Here is a 22,304-nt window from a genome sequence, read left to right on the forward strand (position 1 = left end):
TTCGGGTTCCCAGGTTTCCTCAGTGGAGTGTCGTATGTTTGAGCCAGTCTTGGGGACTGGAGCGAGCTCAAATTGTGATGTAGTCATGGTTAGCCCGCCACCTTAATGGGCCGTGAAGTGAACGTGTTTTGTGAATTAGACTTTGGTTATCCTACCATCTAAAAGGAAAATACGTGAAAGACAAATAATTTAGACTTTTGTTTTACAAAATGGTGGTGACGCCATCTTAAATTTTGTGAAAATTTGTACGCGTGATCGACATTAGCGCGTACGATATCTTAGACTTTTTGTAAATTGACCTGGCTGATAACGGATCAGTAGATCCACGCCACAAGGAAGGGGCTTCGCCCTGCGAGACAACAACAACAACAGCACTAGGGTGTAATTTTTTAGAAATAATATACCACCCAGTGGGTGCTCTGACCTGCTCTGACTCCGGGGAGTGTGGGATATTGGGCTCAATGAGGTGTTTTTCTGGTCCGGAAGGCTTAAATATTGGACCCATATCTTTTTTTAGAATTTAAAAAAATAGTTTAGGCATGGGGAGCGAGGCGTTTGTACAAATGTACGAAAGCGTTTGTTAGAAGAGAGGAGAATGATGGTGTATATCTTTTTTACTCTTCGCTTTCGTCGGACCCACATACGTTAGAATATATTATTTGGCGAATCTAGTAATCCAGAAGCGTATGTAGGGTGCTAGGAAGAAATTAGTTTTCTTCAGTCGATCGCTTCGGACACTTTACAAGAAATTTTCTTAATTTTGTTGTTACTGTTTTGAAAATCAACAACATTCACCTTTTTTAACTCATCCACAAGCCCAGATAACATGGATGGTGTAGAGTTGGCCGACGATGGAGTGGGCACACTATTGGAAATGGAAAAAATTGGAATGGGCACAATATCAAAACAAATAAAAAATGATCAGAACTGGCCGGAACACAACCGGAATTATGACACGATCGGAATTAGTATAAGCCAATAGATTCGGGGAACACGGATGACGATCGGAATTGAGAACACGTTCGGAATTCGACATACGATCTGAGTTGGAAACGATCGGAAATATTAAACAAAAGGAATTAAAAATGAATGAAAAACGACTGGAATTTTATGGATGTAATCAGAGTGTTAGAGGTAAAATTCGTGAAATATTGGAGCTGAACGCGCTCGAATTCGAGAGTGTTGCTGAAGTTTAAAGTGGAAGAAGTCTGGAATGGGTTATTTATCGCCAAGTCATTGTTTGTTGGTTTTAGCCAAAGTATATAAACAATAGATCATTGTCAAATAGCGCTTTCTTCTCTCAAGAAGTGTCAAATGAGTTGTCAATTTCACAAAGATAACCTTAAAAGATGTTTCGTTCACACAGCTGCCCCCTGAAATGTCTGAAAATTTGTGTGGCATCTCACCCCCAATACTTTTTTGTTCGACTTGAGGCTAGCTTTGGAAATTGACAACTTATTTGACAGCTCAAACGACATTAACAATAAGGGAACAGCTGCGAGGCTTCATCAACTTTTGTTTTATAACGAAAACAAACTGTCAAACATTTCTCCAGTCAGTGAGACAATAAATAGATTAGGATTGGGTTGTTCGGATTGTTCTGTATGTGAAATTAAGTTTCTCTATGTTGAGCACAATGCAATTTCAAATATGTGCCCAAGGCCTTTAATTTGCAGAGAGATGCTAATATGACGACTGAGCACGACATAGTAAAGTTAACCAGGCAGGAGCGCTTGTTTGACTAGGGACCTGAATAATCTGAATAATTCCGAATAGTGGGAATATGTTTTGAGGGAGAATTCAATACATTTTCTCTCTACCAAATTCAAAATCAATCGACATATTCCCTCTATCCGTGGAAACGATCAAGTCATATTATCATCTCTCTGTTAATTTGTCCTAGGTGAAGACCTTTTTCTAATTTAAAAAACAAAATGAAGTTGCCAGCAACGTTTGGTAACGTGTAAAAAACAGAGAATGGTGGGATTCGCCTGCTGCTGGGATAGAGTGCGACATGGAACTAATGGGAGGAAATTGCATGTAAACTTCAGACCATGTGTCAATGTGTCAAAAATGTATGTCAAAGTGAGAGAATTGTCTCTCAGACGTACATACCAATATATCTTACTTATTCTTGTAAAAAAACGAAAATCAAACCCCACTCGAACCCGGTGGCGATCAACTTGTTCGGACGAACAAATTCCATAATCTATAGATTTGGATTTTGTTCATCTCACTTGTTGTATTAAGTTTCTTACCGTGTTGTTCGAGGTGTTGTTTCCAAAAACTGTTTCTTTGTTTCTAATGCAGCAACCTGTTAAATGAATTGGAAAACAAAAAATTCATTGAATTCCTGATGAAGGACATAAACTAAGTCCGAAATATCTCTAGAATCGCAGTCTTTCAATTTCATCATCTCTTGCCGCATAAGACCAAGAAACAAAGAAAAACATTTGTTCTTCGCACCACACGAAAGTTTGTCGCGCAGCATTGAAAAGTGTTGCCAAATGTTACCACTGTCAATATGGTCAATATGTGATTGAAAAACTTTTGCACCGAACTGGCACGCACAGCAAACTTCACTTCATTAATATTTAAAGGTCTGTCTAACTGTGATTATTTTGATGCAATTCAAGTTCAGTTTATGAGTTCCATTCAAAGAAACCCACAAAATTTGCAATCATTTTTACCATGTCGCACCTGCTAACATCGGGAAAGGATATCCAGTTGCATTCATTGCCATCGTTGAATTCCAAATTTACCTACAAATATGTGGCAGAGCCGCGAAAGTTTTCCATCTTTCCCAACGACAATATCATTGTTTCGATTTATCGCGACAACCGGATCGACCTACTACATGCATTCCAAAACAGTGCGGGTAATGAGACGATCAAACGACTGAAAAAGCTGAAATTGGATGGGGTAAGATGTGCGAATGTATTGCAACATGATGGAAAGTATGAGATTGCGATGGGGCTCACGAATGGCAACATCGAATTTGTCGATTTTAACACGAAGACAATGTTGGAGAAGAAATTTGCGGCTGGTACGGCGGAAGGGATTTTAGTTTTTGGGTTCGTTTGTGTAACTTTGCTATTCTGTTCCCATAGATGTGTTCGGAAACAGCGTCGAGAACATTGACTTCAACAAAGACTATGACATCTTGGCTAGTACGTTTCAAAGTGGTGAACTTCAACTGTTCAACATGAAGAGTTTTCGCAAATTGCAGCGCTACAGACTGGATATGAAGTAAGTTTTTTTCGAACGATTTTTTCATTTTCCTGTTAAGCCAAGTGTACAACCAGCCGGTGAAATGAAATTTTGATACAAAATGTATGGGCCATCTGTCAAAAATGTTCAGCTCGAGTGGAGAAGTGTATGGGAATTTCACTTTATGCGCAAATAGGTGTCCGACGGATAGCAAGTCTCTACGTGATCAATTGTGAACCCCTTCCAACATTTTTCAATTTTATTTTCGACTCAGTTCGCTACAAATTCACCGTATGCTTTGCACAACTTCTCCAAGCCGTTGGCCAAGTTTTCTTCGTTGTGAAATCCGATGGTGATTCGCAAGCAATTTTTGAATTTACCATCCGACGAAAATGTGTCTCCGGCTATTGCCACCACTTTGTATTTCTCCATACAAAAGCGATTCAAATCGGCTGCCACAACATCAGCCGGAAATGTGACCCAAATGAAAAATCCCCCTTCCGGCTCAATGAACGTACAGTTCTTCGGCAGATTTTCACGGAGCACTTTGCATGCAATTGCCATACGTTCCTTTTACAAAAAGCCACCCAGTCAAAGATGATCACTTAAAGTTGTTGCTTTTTTCCCCTTACCTTGTACTTATTCCGAGACATGTCCAGGTGCTTCTTCGCTAAGCCAAGTTCAATCAAGCTGGCCACAATTCCAGAAGTGTAATTATTTGTTGCGCCTCCACTTCGCATGATGCCACTGCAATTTTAACTGTCAGAATCAGAATTTCATTGATCCGACTGAGAAAACCTTTCATCGAATAACCGTGCACATCTTGATGGACACTCCATCCAACCGACACGAGCCCCAGGCGATAGGATTTTGGAGAAAGACCCATTCGATATAACGTGACCTTTGTAGTCGGCATCATTGCGGTCATCATAGGCGTACAATCGTTTCGGCGGTGAATCCATTCCGTAGTACAGTGTGTTGTATACGTCGTCGCAAGCTATGAGAAAATCGTTTTTGCGACTCAGCGTGACCAATTGTTTGCATAATTCTGGAAGTATTGTAGGATATGACGATGGGTTTACGGGCTTCTTATTGACTGCTCGCATTACCTTCCGAATATAGCAATCCGGTTGGATTGTGAAACACCGGTATTGTGTAGTACATTCCCCAAAACATTTTCGTTTTTGACTCAAATCTATATTGAGCGGTTAGCTTCCTTAAGGCTTCAATATCGATGCCGTTTTTGGTCAACGGAACTACAAATGCGAAATCGGAAATGTGAAATTTTATCAATTCAAAAGTCGCCTTGTTACCATACCCGTCACGATCTTCATCGTGGTGAACTGAGACATGGCAGAAAGTGCAATCATGTACGTAACTTCATCCACGAATATCACGCCACTGAAGTCAATTAAAGTTGACAAAATCAAATGCAATCCCTGGGTCGCTCCAGTCGTTATGATGATGTCCTCACTATTGTGTGACAAGATGAGAAATTTGATAGAAATAGGCGGAACAGTAAACGCTGACTATATTACAGCTGGCCTCACTACTCACCCGTAGACTTTTTCCTTGTATTCTTCCGTAAGATACTTAGCGAATGAGTCTCTAATGTCAAACCTCCCGATGGCTGGCCCATATTGAAACAATGTCGATTTGCTAGCCAATTCAAGACTCTGAAATGACGCTGCCCAGAATCAGTCCCGCATTTCTCTTTCAATTTGTTTTCCGCACACACACTTACCATACGATGCTTTGTCGCTTCATTGAATATTTCGCAACAATTGGCCAGTAGATCGGGACCCGGCGCACCAACTGACAAATTGATGATGTTATTGTCGTACACATTGTACAATCCGAAATCGAAAAGATGAGTGGATGTCTGTTGGTAGCGTTCTGAGTAATCGTTCTGCGACATTGTTCAGATTGAGAGCTTTCCAATGAAGTGAACTGTTGGAGCTATTGTTTTGATGAACGTAACTAAACTGAGCTACAATTGAAGAATTGAAATGAACTTATCTCAGTATCATGTGTTTTCTGTAAACACAACAATGATGTACATGCAGCTGGGTATCGTTGATCTTTTGTTTTCATTTGTAAGCATTCGTAAATTCGCCAGTTCTTGTTCTTAGAATAGAAATCATAGGTGCGCCCTGGCTGGATAGTTTGACACGGTGAATATCGTCAGGAACGATATTATCGTCCGAGAAAACGACAAAATCGTTCAAATCGTTCCTGACGACATTGACCTTTCTACACGGTCCCTATCCGAACTGATAAAAATTGAACAGAATGAAACTATGATTGCGAATCCATGTAATCTTGACGCATTTCGGATATTCTAATCGAACTTCTGTCATTTTGAAATTCGTAGTCTACGCTTCGTTGTCGTATGGGTCCGTAAAATTACCAACGGCCAACGATTCTTTTTTCGTAAAGCAATTGACATTTCTTTAATTAAACTCTCAATTGTCTGTTTTAAAAGTGTATGTATGTGTGAGTGTACGTAAAACATCGTCATGGGATCAACGATCAACTAGTCAAAATAAACACATCGATGACCGATGCGATGTCTTATCTTAAGAGAACGGTCATTGAACAATTTTATCATTCAAACCGTTCAGTAGTTAGTCTGATGAGCGCTGGATTACTTTATGTAAGAGCAAAACTTTGATCTTGCCTCTTTGTTTGCATCTTTAATATTCTACATAAATGATACTACACGAATATTGAAACTGAAACTCGATAAGATTCCTTGCATTTGGTTAGTTTGCTTCAATTTGTGGTTAGGTGAAGCACAAAATAGTCTCGAACTGAAGAGAAGTTCAGTCGAGATAGCTGTTATACAATGGCATGACCAAGGTTTTATATGACGAGGTTACGCCGATCGCCATTTTTCCACTGGGGCCGTATCGGCAATTCAAACTGAATTTCAATTCAAAATTTTAACTGAACTGAAATCGCGCTAGAATTTTGTATGGAAATTACAGGAAAGTTCAGTGGATTTTTACGATAACGACCCCAGTTATCGGTGTAACCTTATCATATAATATCATATTGCGTATGACCGGCAAAACGAATTCTTAAAGGAAGATTATTATTCTTGCAACAGAAAGCATGTCATGGTGTGACCATTTCATCTGTATATCTACACTGCCTTGCGTGCTCAGACAAAAAACGAAATTTTTCTTTTCCAAGCGAGTAGCTACAACCTAGTCTTTGATACAAAATCTTTTACTTCGTTTGTTTTAGCAAACATTTTCCTCGAAGACATCAACGTCGAGCTCTTCTTTGTCGCCGGTTGTAGATAATAGATGGCCAGCCTTTTCTCAATAGTTTTCAAACTATTTGAAATATGCTATCAATGTTTGCTATCCGTAAAGCTGGAAACACACGAGCAACTTTGAGTTGAAGGGATCGACAATTATGTTGGATTCTACATTGTTTAGCCTGTGGTAAATAACGGTTTACAATGGGAAAAGCAGCATAATTGCCGATCCCATCAACGCTAAATTGCTCGTGGGTTTTCGGCCTAACTATAAATACTCTGGGAAATTCTCTTCTTCTTCTTCTTTTTCAGCCTGTTTCTATCCACTGCTGGATGTAGGCCTCTCCAACTTCTTTCCATCTTGTACGATCCATTGCCATTTGCTGCCAGTTTGTACCTGCAATATTCTTAATTCCGTGTGTCCATCTCTCTGGTGGTCTACTTATAGCTCGTCTTTTATATGGTCGCCAGTTTTTGGTCCAACGTTCGTCTGTCCTTCTTGCAATATGTCCCACCCAGCTCCATTTCAGAGATGCTATTCTTTCCATGACATCAACGACCCTGGTCTGTTGTCAAATCCATTGATTCGTCATTCTGTCTCTTGAGTGTTATTCCAAGCATACTCCGTTCCATGGCTCTTTGTGCCACTCTCAATTTATCTTCGGATGCTTTTGTTAAAGTTAACGTTTCCGCTCCATAAGTGAGCACTGGAAGGACACAAGTGTCGAAAACTTTGCGTTTCAGACTATTATTCATTTTGCTTTTGAAAATTAGTCTGAGTTTTCCGAACGCTGCCCATGCAAGACCAATCCTACGTCTTATTTCTGCAGTTTGGTTGTCCAGACCTAACTTCAGTTTATGTCCTAGATATACATAGCTGTCGACTCGTTCAATGACAGTGTCACCAATTTTGATCCCTCTATCGTCCCCGATGTTGGTCATGACTTTTGTTTTCGATAAGTTCATCTTGAGGCCAACTTTGCTTGCTTCTTCACTTAACTGTTGTAGCATAAGCTGAGCCTGACCTAGATTCGCTACTATCGGTACAATGTCATCAGCGAAGCGGAGATTGCTCAGGTACTCTCCATTTATCTTTATTCCCATTTTACTCCAGTTTAACTTCCTAAAAACACTCTGCAGAATCGCCGTGAATAATTTCGGTGAAATGGTGTCACCCTGCCTTACACCTCGGCCAATTCTGAATTTCTCCGTGCTCTTATGAAGTTTTATACATGAAGTAGTATTTTTGTACACATATCGAATTGTGTTGGAGTACCTTGAGTCTACTCTACATTCGTCTAATGCGTCCAATATCGACCATGTTTCCACTGAATCGAAAGCTTTTTCGAAGTCTATGAATAGCAAGACCATGTCGATGTTGTATTCACGACACTTCTCAATAAGCGTTCTCATCACCTGCAAATGGTCGTTTGTGCTGAAACCAGATCTGAAAGCAGCTTGTTCAACAGGTTGGTAGAAGTCGAACTTGTTAGTGTTCCTCTTCGTAATGATTTTCATAAACAACTTGTAGAGTGTTGACAATAGGCTTATGGGTCGGTAATTTTCCAGCTTTGTTATGTCTCCTTTTTTATGCAGCAATGTAATTACCGCATTTTCCCAGGCTTCTGGTACTTCTTCCCATTGGAGACATTGATTAAACAAAGCCGTGATTGCCTTTAATAAGGAGTCTCCACCTAGTTTAATGGCTTCCACTGGAACACCATCTTCTCCGGGAGACTTTTTGTTTTTCATCTCGGCTACTGCGGCCTTGACTTCGTCAACAGTTATGTGGGAAATTCAGCGAAGGAAAATGGGTTCTGCATGTCGGGTGTATCAATTTTCTCGAGAGTATAATTGTTGTATAAATGGTGAGACGTGCCACGATTTCCTTTAAGTAAATTTCATTGCCATTTTAAATGGATTGGACCAATACAAAAAGTAAAAATTTCTTTCTTTTACAGGTCAGACATTGTTCGTTTCCATCCATCCAATCCACATCTACTCGCAATCAGTTCACTTGGTGGCTCGTTAAACGTTTTAAATGTGAACCTGAAGCGAACAATGTACTCCATAGGAAAGGCTCATAAGAACTATAGTGCCGACATTGCCTGGTTGCCATCATCCCAATCCATATTGTATTCAGTAGGCGGAACAACAATGAAAGTGTTTGATACGCGCCAAAATGTTACTCTATCTGTTACGGATCACGCTTATTCCTACTCTACGGTGGCCATTTCCCCGTGTGAAAAGTATTGTTGTGTGGGAGACGTCAAAGGGACCGTTGTGTCTTACGATATAAGGAACATCAGAACTGCCTTGCAGATGAATAATTGCCATGACGGTATCATTACAAATTTACGTTTTCTCCCGTGTCCTTTGGAGGCGGAATTATCATCCGATGACATTGTGCACGAAGGCGACTCGGAGGCAGATTCAATTGATAGAAAAAAACCGGATAAAAGACGCAACTCTGCGCAGATGTTTTTCGACCTTGTAGCGCCGGTTAAGCACAGTGGCAGCGAAACCGAAACGGATCCACTTAATCGGAAGAGGTCATCTACGAGAAGGACATCTGCCCAAGATTTCTTTGATGTTGTAGCGCCCGTTCAACAACGAAAAGAGAAGTCCAGCCCAAGTGGCGATGTTTTCGGTAAGCGATCTTCCGATCCAAGCAAATCCAAAGATTTGAAGTCAGTTCCCGAAGAAAATACGACAACCGACTCATCGCATTCAAATCATCAAACATCTGCTGACGAAGTGGGGGAAGTCAGGCCATCCACAGTTAATTTTACGAATAAGAGACACACAATCAACTCATTGACTGGCCGAGAATTCTTAGGATCGGACAATGTTTTCAGGTCTCCCAACTGTTCAACACCGCAGGATCATCTAATGTACAAGAATTCAATTCAATCACAGAATGGCTACGCTGCTACCGACATGAATGACATGGAGGAGAAATTGCACGATCTGGAAATTCGGATGAATGAAAAACTGTCGAACATGCAACGGAAATTCGAAGAGAAATTGAACGAAAAGAGCGAAGAACTGAACGAAGTAATTGTGCACGGATTCCGGTCGATTCACTGCAATTTGTGGACTATGGCCGAAACTGATGTCCGAGACACAAAAGATATGGTGGCCAAGATTTTCGAAAATTACAGTGAAATCTCAGACGTTTTCATCGAAAATCTTCGTTTGAAGGAGCAGATAGTCCAATTGCAACAACGGGATGCAGATAACAATTCGCCGAGGGACATTCCGATGGATTCCGATAGTGTTTAAGTGTGATGCTCGTCGGGATGTTGTAAGAATGTGCGCTGTAAATAATGATTCGTTCTATTGGATTAAGTTGATTGCTGGTCGTTGTAAATGTTGTGATGATTGCCCTGGTGTGAAATAAATTTTTCGATTATTTACGATGCGATATTTGGATTATTGTCTTAGGCCGTCGTTCCCACATCGTACAGAAAATGTTCAAGTAACCAAAAAAATGCAGATAAATTGTAGGGCTGCCGCGCTTTTATTCCGCTATAAATTACACAATCGAAGCACTAGCCACGTTCACATATAATTTCCACAGCATTCGGCTCCATCAGATTCGGTTCTAAGCATCGATGAACTGCCGAACTTAAAATCTCATCCAGCAAGAAGTAGATGAGGCTGAAAAGTAAAAAAGAATTTTATGAGGTGATCCCTTTGCCAGTTACAATAGGTATCCAGTATCCTACAACTTAGCAACGAAATACCTCCACTGGAGTAGCTGTAAAAAAAACGGAGTCTGACAACACTGCAGTCAAGGCTAGATACGTCCTTATGCAACTAACTTGACAATTACTTCAGGATTTTGGCTAAAAGCTGTAGAAGTGGCAAACGTAGTGGCAAAACCAACAAAAGTAGTCTGGTTCCTTTCTGAATTCTGTTGATGGTTAAGGTAACAGCAGGCCAGTTTATAACGAAAAACCAGGAGGGAACCAGAAAAATCGTCTGAATTTCCTGCAGTTCTATAGTTCTAGGATAGGGAATACATTGATTGTTGTTTTTCTCAATTTTTCGATCCAATGTTTGTAAACAATAAAACACGAAAAAGTGACAATCTAGTCAAAAGCCAGACTGAAATTTTCATATTTAAAGCTGATGATGTAACAATATAGTTACGAAACGTACAAACAAAAAACTTTTTCGTGTTTTATTGTTTACAAACATTGGATCAAAAAATTGAGAAAAACAACAATCAACATATTTCGTTCACGATCAAGAAAGCTACCAAAAGCATTGCTGCTGGTTAACACCATAGGGAATACAATGGACCATGAAGACGTCACTTATTTTTAGGTGAGCTCAAACTTGTTAAAAATGTTAGTCGAAAAAACCAAGGTTCTGAAAGAACAATTTAAGACAACCCTGAGTTGATCACGAAGGCGGTGACACACAATTGCGTCAACGGCTGCGAAGTTTATATGTAAAATGGAACTCAACAAAATCAAAATCTGAATTTTCGAGAAAAATATTTTCTTCAAGTTGATTTCTCACACTATCTGTTTATAAAATTTGGTGCCACCCGCCTTCGTGGTTGTCTTAACCTGTTCTTTCAGAGCTTTGGAAAAAATTAGTAACTTCAAGCAGAAAAAGGAAACTGTTCTTGGAGTCATGGCGGAAACAAGGCTCGATTAATCCGAATGAAATTTGTGTTCTGCTCCGCATGGTGGAACTCCTTCATCGTCTTCTATACTTACTTCTCATCCGACACAAAACGCCAGAGATTCATTTGCAGATAATGAGCATCCACTTGCACTTGTTGCAGACCAAATTTACTGAACGTTCGGAGTCGAACGCATTCCAACAATGTCTGTAAGCGGAAAATAATATCGTTGATGTAACCCGTCAAATCAGAGTAATTTAAACGGTAAATGTCCTTGCCTTTAAGCTGATTTTAATGATTCCAGTGACAATTGAAACTTTGGAAAATTCCACCGAACTGAAAATCTCTATTCGCTCCGAGAACAGTCGATGGATGTTCGAAACGAAACTGGATTCCAACTGGGACGGTGTGTAATTCGACCAATTCGAACGAAATTGTTGCTTTGATGCTGTTAGATTACTAGTGACACAGAAAAGAAAGATTTTCGAAATGGAACCAGTTGAAAGGGCAAATTTTCGTTCACCTTAGGTGCGTCTTTCGACTGGAATCGCTGCTGGCTGACGTCTTTGTACCAATTTCATACAGATCTCCAAGAATTTGTTCAATTGATGACAGTTCCTCGACCACTCGTTTCATAACTGCTCGCACAGTACGTGGCTCCAGGCAATTCAACCAATCCCTAGTCTCCACACTCTTCCGTAGCATCTGTGGATTGCAATTTTTTTGGTCATGTCGCTTCGTGAACCTTTACAATTCTCATTATACCTGTGAAATGTGCAGTCCCTGCAGACGAACGTATGAGTCCAGCAAGACTTGAGCTGATTCTCGCATCTCGGTGCAGATGAATGTTTCGTGGGTTAATGTAGCCGAATCGATTCCATACAGTTCGTCGACCAAGGAAAGCTTGGGTGAGAGAAACACAAAGAGATTAGACGACGAGCCGCGAAGACTTTTCCTTTTCCACATACCAAAACATGGACGCCATTCTTATCGAATTCTAGGCAAGTTTTCGATAGGACTAGGTGCAGGTTCGGTGGACACGTTTGCGATACATCAACGAACGATGTCATCATTAAAGCGGTGTGTTTCAGGAATCCTACATGGAGATCGAGGATGGGGATTTGTTTTGCAGATACTATAGCCATAGATGAGTACTTACCGACCAATAAATGCTCTCTGACCCCTTCAATGCATGCCGAACCTTTTGTCGTCGATTTTAAGTTAAAGGAGAGTTCCGGTTGCAGGAAAATCTGAAAAATTGATAGCAATGAATGGAGACACAAACTTCCGATGCAGCGGTGCGACTAACGGTTAAGTCTTGAAGAACCCCTTTGACCTTTTCCACAGTCGACACGTAAAAGTTCATGATGACTTCGTTCAAATTCATTCCGCTGGTGAGAATATTCTCATTTTTCCCGGTTGTCAGCGACAGGCGAACCGTGCTGATACTGTCAGCCAGAAATTCTCTCAAACTCTTCAGGTGGTAGTTGCATAGTTGCTTTGCCGCATTTATTATGATGTCCATTCCAATTCTGGAAGGCACACGAGATAAATATCGAGATTGTTTCGACGAACAATTGGAAATACTCACTTTGCCATGTCTATTTCGCAGTACGTGCACTTCATGGCCACCAATCGAATATTCAATTTGTCCAGAGCTTTCAACAGTATGCCGGAATCACCCCTTCCGGTTTCAATGTCGATGCGATCCTGCACCAACGACAAATATTTGTCCACATTCTTCGTCACAAATTCATTCAAGTCTTCGCGCACAGCATCTTCGAACTGGTAGCTGAAATTTAATGTGCCGCATCGAACGATGTGGTTCAATTTCGTTTTTCTTCGTCACAAAATTGGTAAAAATTACATTTCATTGTCGACGGAATATTTGCCGAAAAACATCCCCGAATACGAATTGATGACCAATGTTAAATCGTTCAGGAAACCGGTGATGCTCATGTCCACGAATTCGATCATATCCCGTTCGGTTTGATCCTAAATCAAGGACATAGAGCAGTGAAGGCATTTCAGGGATTTTTTTGAAGATTCCAATCAAAATACCTGCAACATCACAATTTGTTCGTGCAGCCGACGCGATGCACTCTGAAGTAAGATCTTAGCCAAATCGGACGGTCTCTCTTCCAAGAGCAATAATAGGTCACCCGTTTCAGCCAGAGATTTGGCAGTTAGTCCCGGTTTCTGGAAGTCGGATTTCAGTTTTTCCTTGACGTCATCCATGATGTTCATGCAGTCCCGTTGAATGCCCTGAAACGTGTGCGATAATGAAAATGTGAACGGGTGTGGTGAACAGGTAGAAAATGATGAACGCTCGTGACGCAAATAATATCGTTAGCACCTAGAATTTCCCGGAAATCTGGAAATTATCGGAAATCTGAAAATGACCGGAAATGAAGAAATGACCGGAAATCGGGAAAAGACCGTAAATCGGGAAACGACCGGAAATTGAGAAAAGACCGGAAATGGGGAAATGACCGGAAATCGGAAACTGACCGGAGATCGAGAAAGGATTGAAAGACTAGCAATTCGTAAAATAGCCAAATGAGTGTGAAGCCAACAGGAATTAAAATGATTGGATGATAACAGGTGAGTACAGCGGGATTCGAAACGAGATCTTTTGTAGGAAAATAGAGAAGAGGCCTTCCCATTGAACTGTAATAGTGATCAAACGATCAATGTTCAGTTCCATGATCGACTGATACCACTTGCCGAATCATTAAATGGAACCAAATTACCTGAAACGATGGATGACTTCCGTATTGGTCCAAAACCTTCTGTGCCTGGATGTAGTCGTCGACAGCTTTTTTGTAATTGCCTTCATCGGTTAGCGATTTCAGAGTGGTAGGCAACGAGGACAAGAACTGCAGTTTCTGCAGCAGCGAATGCTTTTCCGCTAATTTGCAAAGATGCTGTCGTGTTCCTTGTAACGTGCCGGTAATTTCACCACTGAATTCGGCTATCGATGTCATCTTTCCGACCAGTAAATTCATTTCCGTTTCCATCTTCTTGAAATCGGTCTTCATTTTCCGGATGGTATCGGTGGCCGATATGAATTTGTTGTAATTTTCGTACACCAGCGTTTGCATGTCACTGTGCAGGGTCTGGGTGTCTTTGACGATCACAGCCTCCGTGTCCATGACCTGCTTTAATGTACAATCCTGTGGAAGTGTTTTGGGAAGTGTTGGTATGGATGGAAGAGGAAACAGCTGGCGTATGTGTTACCTTAAGTATTTTCTGCAGATACAATTCCGAATCAAAAGTGTTTCCGTCCATGTCTAGGGCATCGACGTTGGCACCACTTCGGTCAGTCATGGTTAGATCGGAGAATTGTGGCCCTTTAAAAATTGTGTTTACAAATCGGACCAAAATATTTCCTTTTGCAAAGCAAACGTCATCCAGCAAGTTTTTCAGTTGGGTGGGCTAGCCGTCTTCACGAATTAAAAAGCGCGAAAATTTGAATTTGAAATTATTGGAGTAGAAGCCAATTTTTTGTCTTCTTCTGAATTCACTTGAAAGTATTGGCATTGGAGGGGAATTGAGAAAATGGAAATTGGTGTTTTCTGGAAAATTAGGGTATTGTATTGGGAAGGAAGAACGCGTGCAGGAAGACCATTATACAGTCTAATCGCAGTTGAGAAGAAGGTTCCCCTATACTTCACTGTGTGACGCGACGCTCGGGTTCTATCCAAAAGTGGGAATCTAGCTCAAGGAGAGGCCGTATATATTCAGCGACAAGTTCGTCAGATGAGAGACACCTCTTACATCTTCGTAGAAAACCCAACCTGTTCGTTACATCTTCGTCACCTCCAACAAATCACAAATCACAAAAGTTTTTCCGACACATTCCTTCATAAAACCTTTCCATTTAAATTTGTGTCAATGTTGTATTGCTCGGCTCAGACATTAAATGAAACTCCAGATAATTGTTGGTAAATTGTAGTTTACTGCACCGAGCTTTCGACTTTAGTAGTCATTTTCAAGGTGTAAAGCGTAAAAATAAAATTTTTATTGAAACATCAATTCAATTTTATTGAATTGACAACTTGCCCGCCACGATAGCAGTGCTACAGCAGTGCTGTGCCTAGATTCATCCTCGGTAGGACTCTACTTCGATTCGTAGGACTCTACTTCGATTCGTAGGACTCTACGTCAAATCCATGGAACTGTGTGGTGTAAAGCATGAAAAGTAGTACGATCTTAATGCATCTTCGTCTCATTTATTTCGACATTTACACAGCTAAACTAGACCGAGACAATTGACTCATTCATCAAACAATTTTTTTATGTCGACCCGCAACTTACTACTACCGGTTCGATTAGGCTTCTATGTCTCTAGGCTTCCAAACGCTTGTAGGTCTCTAAGCTCGAAACTAGGTCTCTCCTCCCATTTGTTCGACAACTGTCTATTGTCATTTCCTGTTCCCTGCTTCAACTCGATCGTGCTACCAGTTCGTTTGACGTCAAACTTTGGCTCTGTGCTCCTTTCGTTCGAAAACTGATTGAACGTACTAGTTTTCGAACGAAAGGAGCACAAAGCCAATGCTTTAAACTGATTGAACGTACCAGGTTTGCGTTTGAATTTGTCAGCAGTCGACAATCCGCTTACGTCATTTCCCGTCGAGTCCAACGTACAAACAGTTTTCGAACGAACATGCTTTCGATAATGGTATCGGAAGAATGTTCGTTCGAAAACTGTTTGTACGTTCCAGGTCTGCGTTTGAATTTGTCATTTCCCGTTGAGTCCGACCCGTAATCGAAAGAATTTTCATTTCGATAATTCGGTTTGAATTTGTTTGCATTTACAGTCCATTTCCGGACTTCAACGTCTTTATTCATGACCTTCCGTCTCGAAACATGTTGCAGTGCTTTCTCCCAGCTCTGAGTCGCTCTCCACTCCAACATAATCTTCAACATCTAATCGAGGGTCAGCGTTTTGTCTCCCTGTCCCCAATCTAAGAATCTAATGAAAAAGTGAAAAATTTTATATGTGCAAAACGGGAAGTTCCTCGCTTTTTTACTGCTTTTAAACCTTTTTTCCATCAACGCAGGGGTTTTAACTTATGCAGAAGTTCAATTTCAATTAAAAATGTGTGACACGAAGGTATCTAAAGCACTTTTAAGGTATGTGAGTTTTAAATCAGTAAGTTGAATTCGGGTGAATGAATATACACAAGCATTCGCAACACTGCTATGGACTGCAACAGCCGAAAGAACCTCCTGTTCTTTCAGAACCTTGTGTGTGAGTGATAACATCACATGACATGTAGACATATTACACCCAAACTGGATTGAACGACGAATCGAATAAGCTACAACTCAATCATATCGGAACGAACTTGTTTTCCAATTGTCTGAGAAATTGGCGAATTGACTTTTAAGATAAACTAGTCGAATATTCAACTAAATTAGGATCGGTCAAGGGACCCGACCCATCCATAAGATGGGACCTAGTATGTTGTGTATCGACCAAAAATAGATGGCGCATGACCCATCAATGTTTCGAAAATATAATAATTTTTTTATTATATGCATGCATCGTTCATTTATGGGGATTCCCCTCGAAATATTGCGCTGTCATCTGATGTCAAAGAGTCACGTAAATTAGTTTTTGAAGTTACCAAAATATTTTCGCGTAGAGCCCACGATTGAAAATGTTTATTAAATGCCTCGTATGTGACAAACCGTCAGTTTGTGACGCAAATTTAAAGATATTGAGAGGACTTGTCATTGGATCTACTTGTGTAGTCGGTATTTTGGGATTAGCGACACTCCCTCTACTTGGCTTTGGTCTTGGTGGCATAATTGCTGGATCAGCAGCTGCTGCTTGGCAATCGAGTATTGGTGCTGTAGCAGCTGGAAGTTTGTTTGCTGTTCTGCAGTCATTAGGAGCGACTGGGCTTGGTATGCTTTTATTTGGCTCTGTCGGTACAGCATTAGGTTTACTCGGATCGTTAGCTGCTCGGTTAAATTGGTGTACATGTGACAATATCGATGATAGCAATTCTTTATCCAAATGACAAATCCTTGTCAATTCAATTGAACTGACAAGACTGAATGAATATATCATATGAACTATGTGGAAACTTTCCGTTTTTTTATTTAATTATTGTAAAGTTTTGTATGCCGGAAGCTCTACAGATTTGGTACGGTTTGTATACTCCAATTTTAGCATTCAGAGATTCAGACTATAACAATTGAGGCGCAGAGAAATGATTACGTTTGACGGTATTTTTTTTGGCATATCTTTTAGCATATCTTTTCAAAAAAAATTTTTGTTTCCAAAAAATATTTTTGTTTTCAAAAAAAGTTTTGTAAGTATATAAAGAATTTTGGTTTTCAAAAAAAAAGTTTTGTTTTAGTATATAAGGAGTTTGGTTGAAGAAAAAGTAACAAAACTAAAGTTTTGCTTTTTCTACATATGAGAAAATATGGTAATAATTGATTACAAAGAGAAATAATTTAGAAAGGCATCGAATTAAAGTGATACACTGAAAAATGATTTTGATATCCTAAAAAAAGGTTTTCGATGTTTTGAAAAAAGATTTTTGATATCCTAAAAAATAATAAATTTTGATATCTTAAATAAATAATAAAGATGTCAAATCTTTAAAAATTTGATCTCTCGAAATTGATATCCCCAAAAATGATTATGATTCACCGAAATTTGAAATTGATACCCAAAAAAGGAATTCTGATATCCAAAAAAAAGGAATTGATGACCCGAAAAAATAATTCTGATATCACCAAAAGCAAATTTTGATATACCAAAAAAAGAAAGTTATTTCATAGAAAAGGAAATTTTATTTCCAATAAATAGAAATTGATAACTAAAAAAAATGAATTTTCTCGAGATTTCTTATAAACGGAGATAAATAATTAACAAAGCGAGATAATTTTATTGAAAACGGAGTCATAGTATACCGTCATTCAAAAAGGAAGTCACGCTCATAGGGACGGACCCACTTTTCGAAAAACGTGACGTGTTCTGACATATGCGACGGACCCACATTCTCTGAAATCGGACGTCCTCTCTTTGTTAAAACACTTAAAAGAAGTTAGCATCTCTGATATTTCTTTAAGTTCTGATTGAGGGACTCGAGTACTACACGAAACTGTATTTAGTTTCCGGATCCGCTCGGCATACATGACCGCCCAGAACACGAGTCAATTTGAATACAGATTGTTATCGCAACGGATAGAGGGACTAATTCTAAGCTAATTCGTGTTAAAATGGCTTCCCTCTACAACCTGGCCACGTAGCTAATCCAGCTAAAGTCGAAAGTTCGCTATTGTTCAATGGTGATATACGTCCAAGACGAAGACAGTTTGATACTCTTTGAATATTGGTAGAGGATTGCATGCTCTATTAAAAGCTGTGAATTGATTTTACAAAAGTCATCTGAATTGTGCACCATTAGAAAAGTTTATTTTCACCATTAGTGAACTAAAAATGTATTGAGTGGAAAGACATAGAATTGAAATCGAAATTTTTCTCAACGTGGACGAAGCATGCAAAGTCATCTAAGTCCTCAAAAATCGATTCTTCTGCGGCAGTTATCGAACCATGACTTTTGTTGTGATTTTTTTGGTTTTAGAATATACTTATGATGTTTAACTTGAATTTACTTTTCCCTTATACGGACGTCCGCTTTGGGGGATGGACCCCAAAATCAGAAAGCGGACATGGTGTGATTTAGGATGGACCCACCTCACAAAAATCGAAAAAAACGTGACGTCCTTTTTGGACAACGCCTATCTACTTTTCTAAATTTTTTTTCTCAGTTTTTAGTTGTTTTTCTCCATTTGAGGCTCCGTTTTTAAATTCTATTTTTCTGAAAGTATTCCCTCAACTTTTTAATTTGTTGATTTGTTTCTTCCATACATTTATTATTTCCATATCTAGCTATAATAGACTGCTAAACTGTATGCTAAAATGATGCATGTCCTAGGATCTAGTAAAACGCCCTTATGTTCCATTTCGTAGAAGGATGTATGTCCTAGAATCGAGCAAAACGCCTTTACGTTACATTTCGTAACGGATCAATCAAGGAGACGAAGCGAGAGAAAAAAAATTAACTCCTAAGTTACCGACACCGTTCCGGCGCCCGGCTCGCATTGCGGCCCTCCGCTTCGCTCTGGGGCAATGGGCCGGATCGCTCGGCGTGTTAAAACACTTTTTATGTGCAATGATAATTGGTATTCGTTTCGTAAAAAAATGAATTCTGTGGGGACGAACTAAACTCCTTTACGTTACATTTCGTAAAAGGATAAATCTCCTAGGATCGATCAAAACGCTGGCCGTAAAGGAGTTTAGTTCGTCCCCACAGAATTCATTTTTTTACGAAACGAATACCAATTTTCATTGCACTTAAAAAGCGTTTTAACACGCCGAGCGATCCGGCCCATTGCCCCAGAGCGAAGCGGAGGGCCGCAATGCGAGCCGGGCGCCGGAACGGTGTCGGTAACTTAGGAGTTAATTTTTTTTTTCTTTCGCTTCGTCTAATTTGTTTTACATAAAACTGAATTTACAGAAAAAAAAAGTTCAAAAATATTACATCTAACCACCGATCCATTGATTTGTTTCAATAACAATAATCATCCACAAACTTATAGTTTTTGCGAAGTCACAGAAAATGATGTATAACACAACAGATAAAGAGCGAGCAATTTTTAAAAGGAAACTCAATCCGTTGCTCTAAAAAAAATTACCATTCATTTATTCACTTTTATCTCAATCTTCTTTTCGTTCTCATTTCAAAATTATTTCTCTTTGCAATCAATTATTACCATATTTTCTCATATGTAGAAAAAGCAAAACTTTAGTTTTGTTACTTTTTCTTAAACCAAACTCCTTATATACTAAAACAAAACTTTTTTTTTGAAAACCAAAACTCTTTATATACTTACAAAACTTTTTTTGAAAACAAAAATATTTTTTGGAAACAAAAACAAATTTTGAAAAGATATGCTAAAAGATATGCCAAAAAACATAGCTAACGCCGACCCGTACGAAACACCTATTCGTATCAAAAGCCTTTAATGTGAAACTATTCATTTCTCTTACTTCATTTTCTTCTCTGCTGAAAAACTATTCTCCCTTTAAAATCACTTACATTTTCCACTCTTTGCCTTGTTATCATATACAACTAAATTGCCGGAGGCAATATAGACAGCCCCGTACGAAGACAAATTTCATAAATTCCTATTTAAACAGCTATATACCGCTATATTTAACTATATTTCACTATAAATAAACATTTCACAGATAAATATATGCTATTATATAGCTCTATATGCCTGTATATAGCTCAATATAGCTGTATATAGGTATATATAGATGTCCGTATATGGAATCCCTGAAACCCCACACACATAACAAATTATTTCCATGTTAACAGAAACTCTCTAAGTATCATTTTTCCCAAGATATTTCTATTTTACTAAAATCCAATATATCCGCCGGCAGCCATTTTGTTAGGAGACCGGAAATAGTACAGACGCTTTACATTCGTTAATACCTTTCAAACAAAAAAAAATTCATGAAATTCGGTCAAAATTTACTCGAGATATTGTCAAAATACACCACGTTCACTGTACTTCCGAGTAGCCAGATAAGAGCTCACTCCAAGAGACCTAGCTCACGCTCCGGAGAACATAATTTCATAAAAATTTTTTTCCCTGATTGGTACGGTCAATACCTATCTAATAAAGCTAAAACAGACGAAATATGTTCAAATGTGGCCGACCTACAAGCAAAAACTGCTTGCCGCCCTGTGCCTGTTCCACACCAAGGGGTCTAACTCACGAGTCGGTCATCCGATTTCCATAAACTTTTTTTTTGTCGATCGGTATTGTAAATACCTTTTATTTGACGTATCACTTACAAGTTTAACGATTAAATGTCCGGAGATATCTTCGAAATACCGTAAAGCACTTATTGGGCCACAGCTCGGGAGGGGTCGATCCAAAATCACTCATCTTCGAACTTAGCCTGTCTTTTGACATTACCAAACGGGAAAAAAAAGAATTTTCAAAATCGGATGCGTTTTACTCAAGTTATCGTGCAGACAGACGGACAGACGGACAGACGGACATTTTTTTTCCGCGGATTTGGCATCTCTAGACAACCACAATAGGTTTCCCCTTACTCAGGGAGTCCAATTCGACGTGTTACAAACGTATGCGTAAACCCATAAGACCCCAGTACTTCGTACGGGTCTAAAAATACCGTTTACGTTTGAACGACAGCTGGACTAAAAGGGGAGACAATGTGAGAGAATTTCATTTTGATGTTGTTGTTTTACCTGCACTGGACCCGAGGGGTTGCTCACTCTGATTAACCACTGGTTAATCACTGGTTAATCACTGGTTAATCATGGTTAATCATGTTAATCATGGTTAATCACTTGTTAATCAGTACTCTTCGGAACAAAACAAATAACTTCGGATAAGTACTAATTTGATAGATTACGCCAAAACACACTGAAGTTGATACGCAGTAGGTTCAAAAATGTTTTAAATGGACTGGGAGGGTACTGTCAGTTTAAATGGTTTATATGTTGGTAAGAATAATTGGCACAAAAACTGTCCATTTCATCATGTCATAGGCCGGCTTAGCTCTTAGTACATGTAGCAGGAGACCAATTCATAGTGCAAAACTCCCAGCATTGTTTTCATGCAAAAATTAAAATAGTCGAACCGAGTCGAACCGGGTTCTTTTTCAACTTCCTCGATTTTTTTTGATGTTTCGACCTCGGTAAACTTCGAGCACTGCCGTCAGGCCCGGACTGGCCATATGGTGAATTCGGGGAATTCCCGATGGGCCTTTTGGATTTTTGTATGAGAATTTTTAATTTGTGGGCCTTTTTAAATTGAGTTGCATCGAGCCCCCGATGGGCTTTTTCGAGCCAGTCCGGTACTGACTGCCGTAACCTACCAGAACAACTATTTCGCAATAGAATTTTCTTAGTCACTTAGCTTTGTGTCTAAGCTTTGTGATGATTACACACATTCTATGGGTCAAGTGCAGCAAGTGAAATTTTAGGTGTATTGTGTGACCCAAACTCCGAGAACTACGAGATATACGAAAGTGAATTTTTTCTCAAGAAAAATTTAATATTTATTAAACAGCCTCGATGAAGCGGGTAACAGTAAACAGCCTCGATG

At 39.5% G+C, this 22,304-nt stretch overlaps 3 protein-coding genes across 3 annotated transcripts; 1 reads left to right on the plus strand and 2 right to left on the minus strand.

The window, feature by feature from the left end:
* Window positions 1-2,540: 2,540 nt before the first annotated feature.
* On the plus strand, window positions 2,541-9,994 carry LOC119082095. Its single transcript, XM_037191462.1, has 3 exons — window positions 2,541-3,046; window positions 3,111-3,249; window positions 8,440-9,994. The coding sequence occupies exons 1-3, from the start codon at window positions 2,692-2,694 to the stop codon at window positions 9,761-9,763; spliced, it is 1,818 nt and encodes a 605-aa protein (XP_037047357.1). The 5' UTR covers window positions 2,541-2,691; the 3' UTR covers window positions 9,764-9,994.
* Window positions 3,218-5,212, minus strand: LOC119082096 (2-aminoadipate transaminase). Its single transcript, XM_037191463.1, has 8 exons — window positions 4,955-5,212; window positions 4,768-4,886; window positions 4,529-4,683; window positions 4,320-4,466; window positions 4,009-4,258; window positions 3,843-3,957; window positions 3,474-3,780; window positions 3,218-3,321 (listed from the first exon to the last, which is right to left on the minus strand). Exons 1-7 carry the CDS (start codon window positions 5,126-5,128, stop codon window positions 3,481-3,483), a joined length of 1,260 nt encoding a protein of 419 aa, XP_037047358.1. The 5' UTR covers window positions 5,129-5,212; the 3' UTR covers window positions 3,218-3,321; window positions 3,474-3,480.
* On the minus strand, window positions 9,983-14,604 carry LOC119082094 (vacuolar protein sorting-associated protein 51 homolog). The gene is made up of 13 exons (XM_037191461.1): window positions 14,361-14,604; window positions 13,874-14,296; window positions 13,182-13,385; window positions 12,988-13,115; window positions 12,712-12,912; window positions 12,430-12,652; window positions 12,280-12,370; window positions 12,089-12,216; window positions 11,886-12,023; window positions 11,644-11,825; window positions 11,399-11,579; window positions 11,215-11,327; window positions 9,983-10,141 (listed from the first exon to the last, which is right to left on the minus strand). Exons 1-13 carry the CDS (start codon window positions 14,448-14,450, stop codon window positions 10,033-10,035), a joined length of 2,211 nt encoding a protein of 736 aa, XP_037047356.1. The 5' UTR covers window positions 14,451-14,604; the 3' UTR covers window positions 9,983-10,032.
* Between the last annotated feature and the right edge of the window lie 7,700 nt (window positions 14,605-22,304).

This window comes from Bradysia coprophila, unplaced genomic scaffold (assembly GCF_014529535.1).
Source record: "Bradysia coprophila strain Holo2 unplaced genomic scaffold, BU_Bcop_v1 contig_373, whole genome shotgun sequence".
NCBI classification, from domain to species: Eukaryota; Metazoa; Arthropoda; class Insecta; order Diptera; family Sciaridae; genus Bradysia; species Bradysia coprophila.